At 42.8% G+C, this 21128-nt stretch overlaps 1 protein-coding gene across 1 annotated transcript in view; it reads left to right on the top strand.

Moving 5' to 3' along the window:
• Positions 1-20720, top strand: part of LOC140695080 (uncharacterized) — a 31403-nt gene extending 10683 nt beyond the window's left edge. The window contains exons 3-5 of the mRNA XM_072958007.1: positions 15924-16063; positions 16226-16373; positions 20502-20720. Coding sequence (XP_072814108.1) covers positions 15924-15977 — 54 coding nt within the window. The 3' untranslated portion in view covers positions 15978-16063; positions 16226-16373; positions 20502-20720. The remainder of the gene's footprint in view (positions 1-15923; positions 16064-16225; positions 16374-20501) is intronic.
• The last annotated feature ends 408 nt before the right edge of the window (positions 20721-21128 follow it).

Genomic DNA, 21128 nt, shown 5'->3' with positions numbered 1-21128 from the left:
TCCAAGGTTTCCTTTAAAAAATAAACTAAACATACATATACATACATACACACACTTAAAACACCCAGAGAAAGATAAAACATTTTTACATTTCAAGGACACAGGAAGAGAAATCCAAGTTACCCCTAAAGGGGATTTTGTTTTTATAAGTTCAGAATGCCAAAAAATGTTTTTATCAGGCCTGGTTAGTTATTTTCAGAGTGAGTTTTTTTTTTTCTTATTCCCAATTAATGTTGTAAATTTTGTATGTACATAAACCTGGCTGGGGTAATAGTTGGAGACTGGCAATCTGTCATTTCTTTTTCTTTTCTTTTCTGTTCTTTATTTTTTTTTTTTTTGAAAGTTCTATTCCCCATTGTAAGGTTGGGTTCTCAGAATAAATTTGCTAGTAAGATTTCCCACAGGGACAACTCTGTGTCATGAAGTCTTTGTGTCTACCACTCCTGGAAGATTCTCTGTCACCCGAGAAAGCTGTTACCAGCCAGGAGGATGGTCCGAATTTTGGAGTTGAAAGTTTCCTCATAGGAGTTTTACTTTTATCCTGAAAAATTCAATGGAGGTAACCAAATTGAGGAAAATATTAGACCAGACTCTTACCTAACCACTCAGTCCTGAACCCAGTGTCTTTCAACTTGGACTCACTCAGGATGTCTCCACTGGGTGAGTATTTTCCTCATATGTTTCCACCAGCCCCACTTTGGACATATCCTCAAGGTGGATATTTCCTGTTATCTTTCAACCAGGCCCCACTCAATATGTCTCCACTGGGTGGGTAATTCACCTCAGTTTCTTTCAACTGGAGGGCCACGTACCTGGATACACCGCCAGATAAAACTTAGGATCATCAACCAATATGTGAGATCCGAGAACCTAGAGAGACTCACCCAAATTCATCTGGACTCCCCGAGGAGGTGGATGGGCACAAAGGGCCACTGCTGGTACCAAGGCTCCAGTTACTTGGAGAGTTCAGGTGGAGAGAAATCTGCTGTGGTGCTTCATGGTGTCCAAAACTGTTGACTGAAATACATGTGCAGCCTAAAAGTTAAGAGTTATGTTTCATTTGGCGGGAGGACTCGAGCCAGGATGACAGCCTGTCAGAACTCTCTGAGGGACTGCTCCCAAGAGGTTGAGGCAGAGCTAGGATATATAGGAGCTTTACAACAAAGACCAGGTTGTTGGAACAATAAAAGATTGCTTGTTATCTAAAGAAAGCCAGGTATCTCAAGTTCAAGAATTTAGTACTTTTGTATGTGTGAGAGGAAGCAAATATTTGGACTCACTGAATTCATTTTTTAGACAAGCACCTAGCTATCTCGGGCCAGTAGCCTGTCCTTTCTTATTCTGAGTCTGCTCAGATGACACCATTGTGAGTTGCTGTAGCAGCTGAGCTGCAGGCCTGTCCTAGCTGGGGGGTGGCGGCAGCCTTTAATGACTTGGTTTCAGTATTCTTTGTTTACTGTCATGGTTGCAGTATTCTCATTCACATTGTAGTATTTTCGTTCACAGACTGATTATGGATAATCTGCAACCTTGGAAAGCAACCGAGATGGAATTACTGCAGGTACCTTCTGCTTTAATAAGCCGTGTGCAAACATAAACAGGGAGGAAGCATACACTTGGATTTGGAGGTGTAGGAAAGGGATCCTGCACATTGCAGGAGAACGCAATGCAGAATTCCTTACGTCCACCTTTCTTTACTGTAGTGGTTTCTGAGAACAGTTTATGGTAATTAACCAACATTGACAAACTGCACAAATTGCATTTAAGAGCTGGCCGGCTGAAACTTGTGTATTGGAGAGGTGGAATTCAAAGGCAAGTGGTCAGGTGGATTGGAGAGAGATGGAGCCAAGGCCTGGGCCCAGATTCCGGTTTAAATTGCCATTTCTTCACCATAGGGCCTTGGAATAGAATTCAAAATCTCTTAACCTGTTGGTGAATCTGTGAAATGGGCATAATATTCGTTTCACCCTGGGATTGTTGTAAGATCTAAAGAGTATTATAGCACACATGAAGCACTTAACCCACTGGCACTTAGCAGTGTTCACTGTGTGGTGCCGCCCCGCTTAGCATGTGTCAGAGCCGTAAAGGCAGCATTTGTCTGTTGAGGATGCACTTGCAGCCCCTTGGCTAGGTTATGAATTTGGTGATTTCCTATAATCCTTGTAATTCTATGTGCCATGGACAGTTATTTTCATGGACAGATGAGGAATCTCATGGTAAAAAGACTGTATAATTTGCCCAAAATCAGACCATAATTTTGGGTTCAGAGGCCTCGGTTCAGCATGGGCCCCTGGGCCTTCTGCCCTCTCTGTTCAGCACCAGAGCCAGATATGGAGTCGGCTGTTTCCCTGCCCAGAATATCCGGCAGGCCGCAAGACACATCTGGCCCTGTGCTGCTTGAGCAAAAACTCCGAAGGAGAGACAGTTACAAAAGGGATAAACATAAAAACAGACGACAGCAAATTGTGATCAGCTCTGAGAAGGAAAGGAACATGTCTCGCCGTGCAGAGCTGGGAGCTTTCCCGTCTGGGCTGCTCTGGGGGTGTTCATCTCAGCTAAACAAGTTCTGCTGCTGCACCAAGGCAGGAAGGCAGGGCGCGTTTGGCCAGGTAGACAGGGCCTCGTTGATCTTACTCATTCCCCATTAAGCGACAGTTGTCTCGGGCACTTAACTAATAAACAGATGTTGGCCATAATCATCACGCACTTTGCTTGGTAGTTTTATTGGCCCCAGCATTGAGATGAGGTCATTGAAGCTGGGGAGTTTGCTGCATGCCCGTGATTACCTTGCAAATACCCCGACTGTTCTTTCAATCTAGACTGGTGTGGCTGTCATGTCCCAGCCCTGTGAATGGCATCGTGTAGCTTCTCCCAAGTGGCCCAAATGACTGACATTGATATGCTTAATTCGTTGGAAATAGTATGTGACAATAATAGAAAAAGGTAGTAAGAAATTGTTTGGAAAACTGGAAAAAACCTTTTCTTCCCCAGCTGGGGGAGCGTAACCTGTATCACTCACCCTACTCACTGCCTGTCACCTCCTCCCCGCCGACTCCGTGTTCATAAGCCACACTGAGTCTTGGGAGAACATTTTGCCTCATGACACTTTTGACTAGGACCTGCAACTTCTTTGTCCCTGGTTAACTCTCTCTTCAAAGCCATTCAACTTTTTTGCAGGCTCCTCCACTCAGATGTAAGAATAGCCTCTTTAAACTTCTTGATGCAGCTCCTTAATGAAGATCTTGTGATGGAAACCTAGCCAAAACTGGGATGTATGCATATAGTGACTGCAAACTCAGCACTTTGTTAGTTCAGAATCATAGGGGTGAGTGACTCAGGAAATGCTTTTTTAAGGTAACAAGGGGAAAGTGAAAGGACGCTTGCTGTGTGAGAAAGAAACATCTCAATCACAGCCAGTAAGGCACCTGTGTTCAGGATGGGGTGTGGCGAGTGCAGAGTTCTCACAAAGAAAATAGTGGTGTGATGGGAGCGAGGACAGTTGGGTACTTTATTGGGGAGGAAAAAAAGTGGGCTGAACATTTCCTTGTTGAACAAGAGGATTGTGACATGATGTGCTTGTATTTTGGAGAGAAGGGTTTTGTGGGGACAAGCCTAGGAGTACGCTGTATGTCTGGGGAGTCAGCACAACAGAGAAACACAGAGAACCGGGCAGACCCCAAGACCCATGCTGGGGGAGAGACTGCCCACCAATTGGAGCCCTGGAGGCTGCTTCTGTCCCTTAGCTGTGGCCTCAGACCTCCCTTCACAGCCCAGTCCTGTTGATACAAGAATAAAAAACGTTGGGCATGAGAAGGGCTGTGTCCCAGGCTTTCATTGAGCCCCTGGGATGTGCCCCACCAGATTTTGTTCCTTAACTTCATGCAGTAAAGAATTCAAGAGAAAGCCAGTGTTGAGTAAAGGTAGATTTATTCAGAGAGATACATTGATAGGCAAGAGAAACTTCACGAGGTGTGGGGGTTTGATGCTCATATTAGAAGTAGGTACACACTCCACACATTGTGGGCCTTCCCCAAAGAGGGAGAGAGAGTGGTGACCGCGAGGTGGCGCTGTGTTGCTTGTTTTCTTGGGCTTGGTGGTTTCATATGCTAATAAGTAGAAGGACCAGCCTTAGGGCAAGGGGCTAGGATTCCCAGGGAGTTGGCCATTTCCCACCCTTTGACCTTTTGTGGCTAGCATTGGGACTGCCATGTTGCCTGGGGCATGTTATTCACCAAGTTACTATTACAATGGATGTTTACTGAAGCTCAAGATCTGCTAGAAGTTAAATCTCTTCATCCTGAGCCTCAAGGCCTATTGGGGTTTGAATCCTTTAACATTTTGATGTTAATTGCTGTGGCCTTCCTTGAATGGCTGTGCTCTTCCCCCTTCCATCCTGTCTCACTGTGATGACACAGAGACAGCAAAGGTCGGGCCCTACCTGTGCTCCTGCATTTAAAGGTGGGAGGTGTGAGGTGGGCTTATGATGACCCTGAATGGTAAGAGAAATGTTTCAGATTTTCCTACGTGAGACATGGGGACCTGACATCAACCTCCGCAGATTTATCTCACGGGCATTATCGCTTGTGTTGTTATAGAAACAACAGGCAAGCCAAGAAACAAGTATAACTCACAAGGTTGTAGTACTGAGATTTATTTCGCTGGCACGCTCAGAGGGGCTTCATTTCCAAAGCTCTGAGCACCTCCAAGACGTGCACATGAGGTTTTATAGGGTTAATTACAAGTATGGGGCTATTAGCCAATAAGGCTCAAACAACAAAAAGCAAGGAATCAGTACACTGAAGCTTATCAATTTGGAACAGATCCCGTTACTGACAATTGTTGTCCTTGGATTTACGTGTTAGCTTATTAGCCCATTAAACTGACACTAAACTTCAGGTTTACCAGGTAGCTCAGCAAAACTTAGATCAGTAAACCGACACTTATCACACTTAGATTTGTGACTTAGCTTGTTAGCCCAGCTGGGGTTTTCCTTCACAGTGTCACTTATATTTTTTATTTTTCTTTTTATCTTTTTTTAAGTATTTAACCCAAATTTAATATCAGGGTTCTTTGGGAAAGAAATTTCTCTTTATCTTTTCTTTGGGGTTCTTTTTGGGGGGAGGTAATTAGATGTATTTATCTGTTAGTGGAGGCCCTGGGGCTTGAAACCAGGACCCCGTGCACGCTAAGCACATGCTCTACCACCGGCCCCTTCATCATTTTCTTTTTGCTTTAGCTGCCAAGAATCTTACAGCTGAATTTGTAGTCGGCCTTTAACACTTGCCCTGACTTCATGGAATCCATTTTTATGAGTTTATCTCCCCCTGGTTTCATTTAAGTATTGAATCTCCATTTTCTCTTCACTCTCCGTTTTGCCTTTTTGTTGTTATGGTTGTTAAGCTGTGTTTAACAGAATTGTTTAAATTCTCTTTTAGCAAGAGGCTGAATGTAAATAAATATGTAAGCAAACAGCACAATTAAATGCTTTTATACATTCTGAGCTGTTTAGTAGTAACTTAAAAACCGAATTGAATATTAAAGTGATAGCATTTTAAAAATATTTTTTAATTTTTCATAAAAATATAGCTGATTTAAAATATGATATTAGTTTCAGGTGTACAATAGATGCTCCATTTATAGTTACTGTAAAACATTGTCTGTATTCCCTGTGTTGTAAGATACATCCCTCTAGCGTGTTTACATTACATGTTGCAGTTTGTATAAGAAAGTTGGGTAACGCAGAGTCTGGAACGTGGCTGTGTATGACTCAGGTTCACGCTCACCCTGCCTGTCAGAGCTCAGGCCTTCACTCCTTTCTGCAGGGGAGCGAGTGGAGGCAGCTCTCATCAGCGCTGGCACCACCCTCTGAGTGGCAGTGACAGCAGTGACTGTGTGTGGACGTGCAAATTGTTTTTCCAAGAGCTTTATATGCGTTTCTGCATTTAATAATTAAAGCCCTCCTGTGAGGAAGCGTTTTTAATGCATAATACATTTTATTTTGATATTGATAGATTTCAAACCTCTGGAAAATTTACAGTAGTACAATAAACGCTTAGATACAGTTCACCTTATAGGCACTATTTGGCTTTCTGTGTCTGGCTTATTTTAGCATAAAATTTCAAGGTTCTTCCATATTGTAGCCTGAATCAGTACTTTATTCTTTTTGTTTGATAATATCCTTTTCCATTTTTTTTGGTTTTAGTTTATTTAAAAATATTTTCATTGAAGTCTAGTCAGTTTATAATGTTGTGTCAGTTTCTTGTCTACAGCACAAGACTTCAGTTAAAAAGGAACATACCTGCATTCATTTTCATACTGTTTTTAAACATAAGTTACTATAAGATATTAAATATATTCTCCTGTGCTATACAGTATAAACTTGCTGTTTATTCTTTACATACTCAGTAACTGTAAATCTTGAACTCCCAATTTATTCCTTCCCCCACCCTCCCCCCTCTGGAAACCACAGTTTGTTTTCTGTGACTCTGTGTCTGTTTCTGTTCTGTAGATAAGTTTATTTTTTTGTTCCTTTCTTTTTTTTTTTTTTAGATTCCACATGTCAGCAATCTCATGTGGTATTTTCCTTTCTCTTTCTGGCTTACTTCACTTAGAATGACATTCTCCATGTCCATTGATGTTGCTGCAAATGGCATTATTTTATTATTATTTTATGGCTGAATAGTAGTCTATTGGACAAATATGCTACAACCTCTTTATCCAGCCATCTGTCAGTGGACATTTCGGTTGTTTCCATGTCTTGCTATTGTAAATAGTGCTGCTGTGAACATTGGGGTGTAGGTGTCTTTTTTAATTAGGGTTCCTTCTGGATATATGCCCAGGAGTGGGATTGCTGGGTCATCTGGGAGGTCAAGGTTTTGTCTTTTGATGAACCTCTATACATTTTTCCACAATGGCTCCACCAAACTGCATTCCCACCACAGTGTAGGAGGGTTCCCAATTCTCCGCAGCCTCTCCAGTATTTATTGTCTGTGAACTTCTCAATGATGGCTATTCTGACTGGTGAGAGGTGATATTTGATTGCAGTTTTGATTTGCATTTCTCTGATAATGATATTGAACATTTTTTCATGTGCCTACTGGCCATTTGTGCGTCTTCATTGGAGAAATGTTTCTTTAGGACTTCTGCCATTTTTTGAATTGAATTGTTTGTTTTTCTTTCTTATTAAGTGTAAAAGCTGTTTACATATTCTGGGAATTAAGCCCCTAGCAGTTTCATTTATTGCAAACATTTTCTCCCATTCCATAGGTTGGTTGTCTTTTTGTTTTGCTTACTGTTTCCTTAGCTGTGCAAAAGTTTGTAAGTTTAATTAGATCCCTCTTGTATATTTTTGGTTGTTTTTCTATTGCTTGAGTAGACTGCTCTAGGAAAACGTTGCTGAGATGTATGTCACATGTTTTGCCTATGGTTGCTTCTAAGAGGTTTATAGTGTCTTGTCTATATGTTTAATTCTTTAACACATTTTGAATTCATTTTTGTGTATGCTGTGAGGGAGTAGTCTAACTTCATTGATTTACATGCAGCTGTGCAGTTTTCCCTGCACCATTTGCTGAAGAGGCTGTCTTTACTCCATTGTATGTTCTCACCTCCTTTGTCAAAGTTTCAATGACCAAAAGTTTGTGGGCCTATTCTTGGTAAATGTGTTTATCCGTTCATTGATGGATGGATATTGTTAGTAACTTTTGGCTCCTCTGAATGATACTGCTATGAATATTGATGTGAAATTTTTATGAGAATATGTTTTCATTCTGTTGGCTGTACAGTTGGCCCTCCATATCTGTAGTTTCCACTACATGGATCCAGATGGCTGATTGTAAAGGGACTCGAACATCCTTGGATTATGGTATCCAGGGTGTGGGGTTCCTGAAACCAACCCCCCAAGGGTATTGAGGGATGACTCTACATATAGGAGTGGAATTGCTGAGCCGTATAACTCTAAGCTTTTGAGGAAATACCAGGCTTCTCCAAAGAAGTTGCACAATTGTCCCTTTCCCCTGGCCGCATATGAGGTTTCTCTGCCTCCTGAACGACATTTGTTATTGTCCGTGATTTGGTAATAACCATCCTAGTGGGTGTAAAATGAGATCTCATTTTGATTTTGATTTGTCTAGTGATGTTGAGCATCTTTTCATATGCTTATTGGCCATTTGTATATGTATCTAAATTCGTGGTAAATTTAAAAATTGGGTCTGTTTTATTGTATTGTTCAGTTGTAAGAATTCGTTATATATCCTGGATGCTACTCTCTTATTAGATACATGTTTTGCAAAATTGTTCTTCTATTCTGCACATTGTCTTTCACTATATTTTTTTAAACATTAAAACAATTTCTTTACAGGGGAGGTAGTTAGATGTACTGATTTATTTTATTTTTCTTGCTGAGCAAGCACTCTCTGACTTGAGATACCCATTTCCCCTGTCATTTCACTTTCTTGATGATGTCCTTTGTAAGAAAAGGGTTTTAATTTTGATGAAGTCCAGTTTATCTGCTTTTTTCTTCTATCACTTGTGCTCTTTGTATTGTATCCAGGAAACCAAAGCCTATCCTAGGACCACAAAGATTTATACTGTGTCTTCTTTTAGAAAGTTTATAGGTTTAATTTTTACATTTCTGTCTGTGATCTACTTTGTTTTAATTTTTATTTGTTATATAAAATATGGGTGTTCAGATTCCAGATTGATTCTTTTGCCTGCAGACACCCAGCTGTCCCTGCACAATTTGTTGAATAGACTATTCTTTCAATGGGGTGTTTTTGGCCCCCTAGTGGAAAACTGTCTGTAAATGTAAGTTTTTCCCCGTGGGTTTTTATTGTGTCTCATAGATTTATTTATCCAAACTTATGCCAGCAACATACTGACTTATTACTGTAGCATTTTAGTACCTTTTAAAGTGAGTCCTCCAACTTTACTCTTCTTTTGCAAGGTTGTTTTGGCTATCCTGGGCCCCTTGCACGTCCATATTAATTTTGGGATCAGTTTTTCAATTTTTGCAAAGAAGTCAGCTGGAATTTTGATAGGGATTCCACTGTATATGTAGATCATTTTGAGGAGTCTTAATATTTTTAATAATACTGTCTATCATTCCATGGAAATGGGATGTCTTCCATATATGTAGATCTTTTAAAATTTATTTTGGTGATACTTCAAAAAGTTCAATGTACAAATCTTGTAAATTTTTGTTAAATGTATCTCTCATTTTATTTTTAATGCTGCTGTAATTGGAAATGCTGAGTTTCTTATGGGTGGGACTATATATCAATCTTCTTATTTCTAGAATTCCTTAACAGCAATTACCCTAGTTATATATTTGCTACTTAAATCTATCCACAACAATTCCCCACCCCGTGTTATAAGAAACCAAGACCCAAGTTAAGCTACCTGAACACCTATGTGGAAATGTGAAATGAGACCCTTGGGTGGGGCTTTGTGCAGATGATACTGGAGCTTATTCAGGATGGCTTCATCGTAATTTCTTTTAAACAACCCTTTCGGTGTATTTAGTCAGATACATTAAGAACATGCCCTTTTGATGTGCGGAGTAGCTAAGACTATGATTTTCAAATAATTTCTAATGAGAGTGTTGTTCTTGAAACCTAATTTGCATCAATCTTTGAAGATTTATGTTTCAGGGGCTTTGACTAAAGAACACCTGTCTTTAATCAATAACGACAACTAAATGCTCAAGCAACATGTAAGAGCTTGAGCAAACTGCCTCTACCCCATAGTGCTGGGTGGCTGCAGCTGCAACTGGAGTCAGCGCTTACCTATCCCAGTACGCTTGTGTTGATCTGCTCAAAGTGGTTCGTCCAACAGTTTGTCAGTAGTCTGTTGGACAAAATCATTAAAAATTGATTGAAGGTTGCTGGAATGCAATATAATCTTATTAATATTAATTAAGCACATATTGAGTGCTTATTGTATGATGGAATTGTCCCTCAGCCTCACATGAATATTATTTCTCATAAAACCTCACATATTTCCTTGTTAATCTCACTTTACAGATAAGGAGACGGACAATTAGGTCTTCTCTCTTTTGGGGGAGCTCATTATCAATGATGGGAAGTTATAAGGAAAAAGATATTGATTCATCATGAGAAAACATTTTTCTGAGGGTCAGCAAAGAAGAAGATGAACACTGAAGAAGGTGATCATTGTTCAAGTGAGACAAGCCCTTGGTTGTGCGGAGTCAGCATCCCTGTCCTAGAGAAGGCACGTGTAGAGCTGCGTACTGGGTGAGGCGGCGCGGCCGCGCAGGGAACGCGGATGCTGGACCGTTGGGCTGTGCTCAGGCCCGGTGGGGCTTTCTCCTAAGGGCAGTGGACCATCATTGACAGATTTTATGTTGGAGAGTGGGGTGCTCTCGTAGTTCACTTTTGTCTTGTAGAGTGCTTGGAAACATTTAGAAGGCTTGGCAGGAGGTGATGTGATGAGTCAGAGTCGGGTGGCTGCGAGGTGTAGCAGTGTTCAATTTTCAAGTTGTTTTCAGGCCCAGGCTTGTGGCTCAGTAGCCGTGTCAGTTTGAATGACGCACTCAAGGAAGTGAAACAATTTATCTAATCAATTGAAGCAGTGATGTACCCAATTCCCAGGACTGTTGTGGAGATCCAGTGAGATAACGTTTGCAGTGTGCAGCATGGTCCCAGCACAGAGTCAGTGCTGAGTGAGTGCCAGTGAGTATCTGGTAGGTCAGGTGTGGGTGGTGGGACTCGGTGTCTGAGGATATCTGGGCCCTGAAGGAGGGGTCCATTCACATCTGTGAGTGATGGGTCTGAGTTGGGAGAGGCACGGAGAACTTAGCCCCGGACCAGAGGCCCTGGGCAGGACGGCTATTGGAGGAGCACCGTGAAGTCAGCTCTTTGCAGGTGGAGTTGGAGGTGCCCTTGTGACATCTAAGTGCAGTGTCACGAGCTGAAAGAGGAGGTCTGGGCCAAGGCTGTGCATTTTCGAATAATGTCAACTCCTGAGGACACCGAAGTATTGATCACTGAACGGAAGTCATACTTTACAGGACAAATGAATAGTAGTATCACCTCTGTCATCAAAGCTCACGTCTATTTATTCATCACTCAGTTTGCTAATTGGGTACTTACAGAGCTCACTTCACCGTCCTCCCGTGGGCTCAGGCTCCACAGAAAAGAGCTGGTGTGTCTTCCTCTTTTCCAGAAGAAGACACATTTAGCTTGTAGACTTCTGTACCTCGTCAGACTTAGGATATTAGTTTGTTGGTTTAATTGTATTTTCTGTTGGCCATGTCCTGACAGGAGAGAAATTTTACCTCATGGTCATGTTTCAATTAGCTGTTACTGAGAATTGCTGATCTGATACATAGTGTATGTATTATATTAACTTTGTAGAGTAGTTATCATTTTTCTGTCTTTGCCCTTTAATTTTGATTGCCCCTTCAGTGTTCTATCCTTTTTGGGGCCTTATTTTTTTTTAATTAAAAAATGTCTGTTAACAGTTAAGAAAACTAAAACAAAGAAAAAATGCACATGGGAGCTAAATTTAGAAAATGTCTAGTGTGTTTTCTATCTCGGCAATGGAGGGTTCTAGAAACTCGTGAAAACTTTCATTACACAAGTTCCTTAAAATGCTGATTAAGAAATAAAACCTTCCTTCCTCATCTTTCAAGCTGCACAACAAATTGTCAAGAAAGTGAGGGGAAATTCTCAGAAGCCAAGACAAATGAGAAAGCAGGGTTTCTGGGAGATATGCGAGCCTTAGAATCCCTGGGGTGCTGGTTCGATCCTGAACTGATTTTCAGTTGCCTTGACAGGAGGGCAGGATGTGAGCCCCAGGCCTCTGACACTAGGAGTTGGATGGGGGATCATATTATGGGCCAAGCCCATACTGAGGATCTTGGTTTACTAAAGGGTGAAATAGGAAAAAAAAATTCCTCAAGGCAAGAAAATAAGGAAAGTCAATTTTGTTGGAAGAGGGGAAAAATAACAAATCCAAAGTAAGGATATAGTTTAAAGTTGTTCTGGCATGAGAGTGACCACAAACACCTGGCAGAAAAGCACAGCTACTCCTTGATTGATAAGTTGTGTTTTGAATGAATCAGTGAACAGCCATTCTGAAAAAGGCCTCCAGAGTCTTGTGGATCAAGATACTGGACAGCAAACACCTCCCTTCCAAGGTCTCATTCAAATAACCAGAAAGGTTTTAAAGGAAAGAAGCCATGATCATAGTTCTATTTATTAACATTTCTATATGCTACGAATTCAGAGGTGACTATGTAGTTGTCTCCTCTATTATGGACCTTACTTTCTCTTTGGGGAGACAAAATGACATAGTTGGTAATCTTGGTGGAGGGAGGTGTTAGTCTGTTGCACTTAGCCAGGAGAGGAGATTAAGAAAACAGTGAAGGGTGGGTGAAATTTTTAGCTGAGGACAGTCTTGTTCACTTGGCTTTTAATTGCAGGCTCAATGAGCTGTCACTGGAGGGACTAGATCTTACAGAGGATGGACTTAGCTCAGGCCTCATTGGAATGGACAAATGAACCTGGAGAAAGACAGTCAAATCTGTGCAGACATTAAAGTTCACTTGAACGTGCTGCATCCCTGAGCCAAAGATAGGACAAATATGCAGCAATTCTTGAGGACAGAAGAGTGGTTTTTAAGGTTCTCCAAGAATGAATCCCATGGAACCGAGATGGCCAGTTGTCAAACTGAGACTTTGTTCTTTGGACGGTGTACCCAGCAAGGGTATTGGCCTTTTATATGTTTCCATTTGTCTTTAATACATGTCTGTTGATGAGGACATGGGCACAAATGTTTGACACTTTGTCGAGGCGATTTTGGATACCTGCCTAGAAGCATGGGCACAGTTGCGGCTGCTTCATACATCTTGCAGCCCGTCCCTTTCCCCGGCTCCGTGATCACGGCAGAGTGGTTCCTTGTTGACCTGTCCGTTTCCTCTGTGACATCATAACCCATGAAAAGACCGGAGCATATTAACTTGGCTTTGTTAAAGTCAAAGAAACAGATCAAATATGGAGTCAGATTTGTTCTTTCCTATTTCAGTAGTACCATGGAGATGGCAGTTTGGGCAGCTTTTTGTAGTGTCCTGGAGGCTTTCTCTCTCAGCTTCTGGGCGCCTCTATTGAAAACCCTTCTTTGCTGTCTGGCCTGCTGGTAATGCACACTGCCTGTTTTGCCCTGAAGATGTGTTCTGTTTATAAACTCATCTCTACTCCTTGGAAAACAGCTCAAGAAAAACTCAGTTGGTTTTCCACCAGCCATGGGCAGGGGTGAGGTATACCATGTTATTATTTCATAAAATAATAGTAATAATAGTAATAGTAATAGTACTAGAAATAATAATAGTATTATAATAATAATAATAATATAAAAGAAGTCTTAAAACAGGACTGAGCACACTGGAGAGAGTCAATAAATGCTTTCTGGCTTAAATCAAAAGTGATGACTTAGTGATTCCATGGCTGCTGTATTTGCTAAGCTAGTTACTCCTTTGCTCCATTACACCTTATTTTAACTGAAAAAGAAATGCAAGCAAATGGTTAAAAAAAAAACTCAGACAGAGCACAAAAATACACAAGTGAAAGAAGTTTTCCCTCATCCTCTGTTCTTTCAGCCCTGTCTGGAGATGCCACTGTTTACTATCTTTTGGGTGCTTTTCCAGATATGCTTTGCACATTCCCACCTATGTATGTAAATTCCTTTAAAATTTTAGTTATTTTTAACTTAAAGAGATTTAAATCCTCAAGTGGCTTCTGCCCGGGTAATAGAACAGAACAAATCTGACTCCATATTAGATCTGTTCCTTTGAATTTAACCCTATGCTCTGTCTCCTAGGCTTCATCTTGCTTGTAAAAAATTGTTGCCTAGAGCCTGAAATACACAGGAGAGCTTATTCTGAAGCTCTGACCTTTAAGGATATTTAAAATTTTTTCATTCATTAAAAGATAGCAAATTGCAGAATAGAAAATAACGTTTGTTTTGTTGGAGATTTACAGGGATCTGACCCACGCAGATAGCTGTAAGAACAAAGGATTCTAACAAGAAGGAATTCCTACACTAAGAAGTTTGCAACAACCAAGCGCGTAGGAAAGGAGCCTGAATTGTGACTTGGGGAGATGGTTTTCCAGAACATTAGTTTGCCAACTAGGTCTACAGAAACTTGCTATTCCAAGCCCCAACATCTAGTTTCCAAACTTATTGGCCTGTCCTGCACTGAGGAGAATGAATTTGGACTTGGTAACACCCCTATCTACCTAGAAAGCTGGGCACTGGAGCTGAGTGTTATGGAAACAGGCCAGCCAAGAAACAAGCACCAATCGGAGTGCTGGAGTACTCAGAATTATTATGCCGGCGGGCTCAGAGGGGCTTCTGCTCCGAAGTTCTGAGCACCCCCAAGACGTGCACATGAGGTTTTAAATACTTCAATACAAGTAAGGGGATATTAGCCAATAAGACTTAAAGAACAAAAAGCAAGGAATCAGTACACTGGAGCTTATCAACTTGTAATAGATCACGTTACTGACACTTGTTGAGCTTGGAATTACGAGTTAGGTTGTTAGGCCAATAAACTGACACTAAACTTCAGATTTACGAGATAGCCCAGCAGAACTTAGATCAGTAAACCGACACTTATCACACTCAGATTTGTGACTTAGCTTTTTAGCCCAGCTGGACTTTTCCTTCACATGAGGACAGCTCTCCCACCCCCAGGAAACCACTGTGAGCCCTTGATGTTTCCACTAGGTTGGGGTATGGTTTACCCAGGAGGGATGGGGACTATGCACCAACACTCAGGCAGTCTGCTCTGTCTGGGGCTCTGATCTTGTACCACACCACTCCCCCCAGCCCAACACCTGGGACAGTGGAGCTAAGGCAGTGATCCTTCCTGCCTGTTTCCCAGCGTGTAAAAGGGGAATATGTGCTCTTCCCAAGGAAGTTCTGAGCGACAACACCTGCGGGTGCTTGGTTCTCAGAGCAACAGAAAACCCAGCTCCGCATGGGGGCAACGGGTGTGATCCCCGTAGTGTTTCTGCAGAAGCATCTGATGGAGGGCTGGATCAGGGAGGTAAAACATGAGCTGCGAGACTTGAACGGTTACAGAAGGGTACAGAGGTAGGTCTGCCATCTCAGGGTGCCCTAGAGGTAAAGCTTTTTCTCTCCAACTCCGCTACGACACTCCCCTATCCAGACCCATCCCTTCTCTGCTCTTCCTGTCCATCTGTATCCCTCCACTTTTCCCCTCTTCTCCACCCGCTCCCATCTTCTCCCTCCCTCGCTGTCCCACCTTCTCTCGCAGAATCCAGAGGATCCATGTCCCTCCTGCGCATGCGCTGTCGGTGCCTGGTGGTCCGCTGGTTCGAAGCTCCATGTCCAAGCCGGGGATTGGCCCCAAATGCTTCTCAACTCTGTCGCCCGTTAGGCCTTTGGTTCCTGCCTGGGGCTGGGGCTTCTGGCTGTGGAAGTGCAAGGTGGGGGGCTCCCGGGAAAGGGTTCAGGCGGCTTCGGGAGGGTGATCCGCCTTTCACAGCCCCCAAGGGCGCCAGTCAGCCCGTGTTCAGCTGAATTTCTCTGGCCAGACCCTTCTGACAGCACCACCTGCCCCGGCGCCCCGGCCACAGCTGTCCAGGTCCAGGTGTGCGCCTGCCACCTCTCACGCAGCCGGGATCCCCTCAGTCCACGGCTGGCGTCCCCTTCCCCTCTCCCGCCCGCGAGTCCTCTCCTCCCGGGCTTCCTCTCCTCGGCCGCCTGCCCGTCCCCACCAATGGGCGGGCTGTTTCCCGGGCGGGCGTGGTCTGCGGACCTGGACGGGAGCGGGCGGCTTATGCTGGTGCTGGGGCTGGCCTCCGAGCGGGGCTGCAGCCCGCACCCCCCCTTTCCCTCCCCCCTAGGGCTGCCCTCCTTTCCCTTTCACCCTCCCTCAGGACCAGCTCAGTGGCGTGTGTGCTGCTCCCGGGGCTGAGGGCCTCTGGCTGTAGCGCCCAGCTTCACCTGGTGGAGTCGGGAAAAGGGAGCATCAGTGCTGAGCAAGCTTCTGTCTCCTCCCTCAGTGTTTCTGCCGCAGGTAAGTACCTTGAACACTTTCAGGTGTTATGATGGCGGTGCTTATTGATGTCACGTGTTTTTATAGTGAGAGGGATTAACAGTGGTGAAAGCAGGGCTTGGTTCTGTTAAAAATGAGCTGAAGGCATGAAGCTGTGATATCCTCCTTCCTTCCCTCTCCAAGGGTGAAACGTGTGACCGTCGATTTTAAAAAGACAGTTACAGTCCCTAACTAGCCCAGCCCAGCTAGTGTGTGTTAACAGGAACAGCATCACCAGAGGCCTTGGAGACCCAGGGATATTGCAGTCCTAAAGAACTCCTGGCACAGTTTGGTTTGTATTGGTTTTTTGTTTTTCTTAAATTGTGGGACAGACTAGTGGTATAAAAAGAAAAATATTTGTCAAGAAATATTTTTTCATATAACAGCGTTATTGTGATATAGTTCACACACCATGAATTCCATCCATTTAAATGGTAAAATTCAGCAGCTTTTAGCATATTCACAGTTGTGCAACCATTATTATTCCAGAACGTTTTTATCACTTCAGAAAGAGCAGTGGAAATTAATGACCTATCCACCCCTCCCCAGTGGTGGTTCTAAAGAAATTTCTTGGCTAATCTTGACCATAAATTCACTTGTTACATTCCAAGAAAAATCTGGTAGGAATTCTAATCAGAATTGCAATGAATCTGTCTATCAAAACAGGAAGAATTAACGTCTTTATGGCACAAACTTCTTCTAACCATGAATATATTTCGGACCCTATATTTTCCTCTGTCCAGAGCCTGGCCCATGGGAAGTCCTCACTACTTGTTGGGCTTGTGAATGATGAGATTCTATACATCGTTAGTTGCAGCTGTAGCCTTTCACAGAAGAGAAAAGAAACCTCAGTGAAACAAGTGACTCTCTGATGGTCAGAAAGAGTGACAGCCATTGCTGGAGTGATCCAGTGGACTTGGTGTTTGCAACCAGAATTCTCCACCACCTACAGCTAAGGGGATGAGAGTGTTCTTTTATTTTTTCTTAATGGCATTGCTTTTATTTTTACTTATTTTTTAAATTATTTTTTATTTAAGTGTAGTCAATTTACAATGTTAGTTTCAGGTGTACAGCAGAGATTCAGTTATAAACATATGCATATGTATATATATATGTTTTAGATTGTTTTTAGTATAACTCATTACAAGAAATTGAATATAGTTCCCTGTGTTATATAGCAGGTCCTTGTCATTTATTTTATATTTACTAATTTGTATCTGTTAATCCCTCCTTTCCTGCCTGCTAAATACAGTTTGCTTTCTATGTCCATGAGTCCATTTATAGGAGCACCATTTTTCCTAGTAATATATGCTCTTTGGCTGCTTTCAGTTTCAGTAATTCCATCTTATCTGTGGGCGCTTTTCTTCTGGTGGTCTTTATGTGGTTTGCACACGTGGTAATAGAGATCTTTATTTGGGAGAACTCCAGGTCTCGTGTAGTCCCTGGTACAGAATGCCCACTGAATTGATGATTGAACTGGGAAAAAAGCACAGTAAATGCTGGAATTTCCACTATGGTTGAGAATTCCAGGTTTCAATAACCTGTTTAGACAACCTTACTATTGGCTGCACCCATACTGGGTAATTTGGTGGAAATTCATGGTATGGTGGTGTAGAGACGGGGCCTTATATTCTTCTTCTCTTTCTATTTTCTAACACTCATTCTCCTGGGCCTTCCAGATCCTCCCCCAGAAGTGCCCAGGGCTGGCTTGGTGCTGCACTGAGGCAATATTTGTTAATAACGCCCTTTCCTCTTCTCCTCTGAGCCTCCGTTTCTTTCTGTGCACAATGAGCGCTTAGACTAGATAAATACTTTTCAGTTTCTTTTAAAGCCATGTTTCCTTTGAGAAACAGAAAATGCAAATATCTCCTCTCAACCCAACCCTTTAGATTTTGGTATGTCCTCCAAGGAGTGACATAGCTCTTTGTGAAAAATTGATGTGATTTTGATTGCAGGTGACACAGAAAAGACTCTTCAGAGATTTATTGCAGGGAGAGGGCAGGAAAGAGGCAGTATGTGACACTTTCTAGTGTGAGCAACGGAGCAGGGACTTGGATTTAAATACGGTGTCTGACGTGGCCTCTCTCTAATCTTGTAGAATGTGATAAACTTCTCTACCTCAGTTTCTTGATGTGTCAAGTTGGGGTGATAATATTTTAAGGCTTCTGTGAAACATTATACAAATAAGACATTTGTGTCTCGGTAGAAACAAGATCTGCTAGGGATTCAGGGATTTGTTTAAAAAAAATTCTTGTCCATAGCACTCTGTCTGTGTGTATTTAGAAGTTCCTGGAGGGTGAGGGTGAGTCTAAAGTCCATTGTGGGACAGGTGGCCCATATTTCTCCGTGTCCCAGTTTACCCCCTACTCCCCAGTCCTCTTCCTCAGTCCAGGATGAAGTTCCCTAGTAGATTTACACAGAGGTCTTGTGGAAATGGCTTTTCATTTTATTGTTTCACCAAGAAGGGCTGCCATCATGATCTCTGTGGTCAGGTTTTGAAGGGCTGCCATCATGATATCTGGTAAGAATTCTATGCAATTTGGAGTTCCAATTTAATGAAAAGAAAAAAATTACAAATAGAAAATTAGAACAAGTGTGGTGACAGGGGCTCTTTTAAGTGGACACCAGTAGCTTTGTTAGCTTCAGGTGCTGTGGCCTGTTGCCACGAGGACCCATCCTCTTGCTCTGAAGTTGGAGGGACTAGTGGGCTCAGTGGGAATGTTAACTGAGTGTATCTCATGGGCTGGGCATTGTCCTATTTGTACTGTGTGTTCCTTATTTGAGACAGTGAGCTCACCTAACCTCGATAACCTCTTTAAAATATTAGACTTTTAATTTTGAGATGTAATGTAGATTCCCATGTGGTAGTAAGAGATTATATGGAGAGGGCCTATGGGCCCTTTGCCCAGTTTTCTTAATGGTTCCATCTTACAGTGTTGGGGTACAATTCATTACTGACTCACTAACAATTTGAGGTTTGTGTTATTGCCCTTATTTCTATTCACGATTAAACTGGGGCTTCGAGAAGCACACAGGCCTGTCCAGGTCACCCACATTGTTAATGCAGAGTCGGGTGAACGTGGGCTTGGGATTTCCAGGCAGTACCATTATGATGGTTTGTGGCAGGGAGCAGCATTCACTTTGCTTGTTTATTCATTCATTCAACAAACATTTATTGAGTAAACTCTGTGGGTCAGATGCTTTCATAGAGTTATCTGATTCTTCAGCAGTACTGAGAATCAGGTAATGTTTATATTTTTTAATCTGAGAAAATTAGCTCTGAGAGGTTATAACCCCCCCAAAGGAAGTATAACTCATAAAGGAGGGATAGAACATGTGTACAGTCACCTCCTTTTATGCAGGTGGTACCCTATGCATTTTACATTTTCAAACATCCGTAATCCAGATATATTCTTGTAAGGCAAGGCTTTTTTTTTTAATTGAAGTATAGTCAAGTTTACAATGTTGTGTCAATTGCAAGGTGTTTTTTGACTTTTGAATTAAAAAATACTTTTTCAGCTGGGTAATTAGGTGTATTTACTTGTTTCATTTTTAAAATGAGGTACTGGGGTTTGAACCCAGGACCTCGTACATGCTAAGCATATGCTCTACCAATGAACAATACCCTCTACCCCAAGGCAAGTTTTCTTATCCATTATTATGAAGCTTAGGAGTTCAAATAAATTGAATAGGAATCCAGATCTTTTGATCCTACTGTGGTCCTTTTCTTTATATTCTGCTGAAGGGGGTTGGGGAAGCATTTCCTTTGTTCATTTCTTTATTCAGCATTTTTGAGCAGTGACTTTGCATCAGGGCCTTGCTAGGTGCTTGGAAATAGAAAATAAGAAATGACCTTTCTCTGCAGAGGCAGGAAGCCTAGACCAAAAGCTGGGTAATGTGATCGAGCTACAGTAGCCATATGCAGACTCTGAGGACAAACTGTACCCTTGGATTTGCTTTGGCTTCCCTTGTCTTCTGGCTGGTACACACCAGGTCACCGCAACCCAGATGGGCCCGTAGCACACAGCAGAGAATGTACCTCGATCTCCTCCCCCTCTCGGCAGGGCCTGCAACATGAGCATCCCTGACTACGTGCAGTGTGCTGAGGACCACCAGACTCGTCCCGTTGTGGTCCAATCCATAGAGATCATCTCAGAGGAGAATTTCTTTTGCATCTATCAGCTACTCACCTCGGTTAGCCATATCAGCCCTTGTGGCTCCCAGTGGACACTCTGTATCCACTACAGGCACCGCTATGTGCCCGAGAATCGGTGGAGCGTCTTCCAGAAACACCCCAAGGTCGTGGGCCTTCTCACCATTACCGAATGTCTCTCTCTGCCAAGGCCTTCGAGAAGCTCCACATGCAGAGGAGCTGTATGGCACATCGCTTAATGACTCTCAGCTTTTTGTCTTTGTGCAGCATGGGGAGGTAGCCGAGCAGACGCGCACCGACGTTGCCTTCAATCTAAGAGTACTGCAGGGTGGTGGAGAAGAGGATCGAGGACTTCACTGAGTCACTCTTCATCTTGCTCAAGTCCAAGTGGCTGGATGGTGGCCCCAAGAATTCTGGGGACAAGATCCCCCTCCCCTACATCCCGTTTGAGAAGGAGGACTTCATGGGACTGGACACAGACAGCAGGTAAGTTTACCTGGAAGCCAGTCCACCTTGGCTGTGTGCTGGATTGCTTCCCTACATCCAGAAAGGGATCAGCAAGGAAGAAGTCAATCTTGTAGCCAAGGGGGGAGGGAGGTGCAGCCCGCCGGTTTCCAGACATTTCAAAGTGAATCCGCCTTTATTTCAGAGAGATCCTTTTAGGGTTAGTGTGGACACTTACTCCCGCTTTACAGCCAGGAACATGGTGGGACCCCTGGAGTTGCTGTCCAATAAAGTAGCCAAAGCCACTGATGCTAGGAGCACTGGGGAGGAGGCTGGACTCAGCTGAGATGTGCTGTAGGTCAAATGCACATCAGACGCTGAGGCTTGTCTAGTAAAAGTACATAAACTATCTCTTTACTTCCTATATTGATTACATGTCAAAATAATAGT

The sequence above is a fragment of the Vicugna pacos genome, unplaced genomic scaffold (genome assembly GCF_048564905.1).
Source record: "Vicugna pacos unplaced genomic scaffold, VicPac4 scaffold_131, whole genome shotgun sequence".
Classification (NCBI taxonomy): domain Eukaryota; kingdom Metazoa; phylum Chordata; class Mammalia; order Artiodactyla; family Camelidae; genus Vicugna; species Vicugna pacos.
This window is presented reverse-complemented; position numbering and strand designations above follow the sequence as displayed.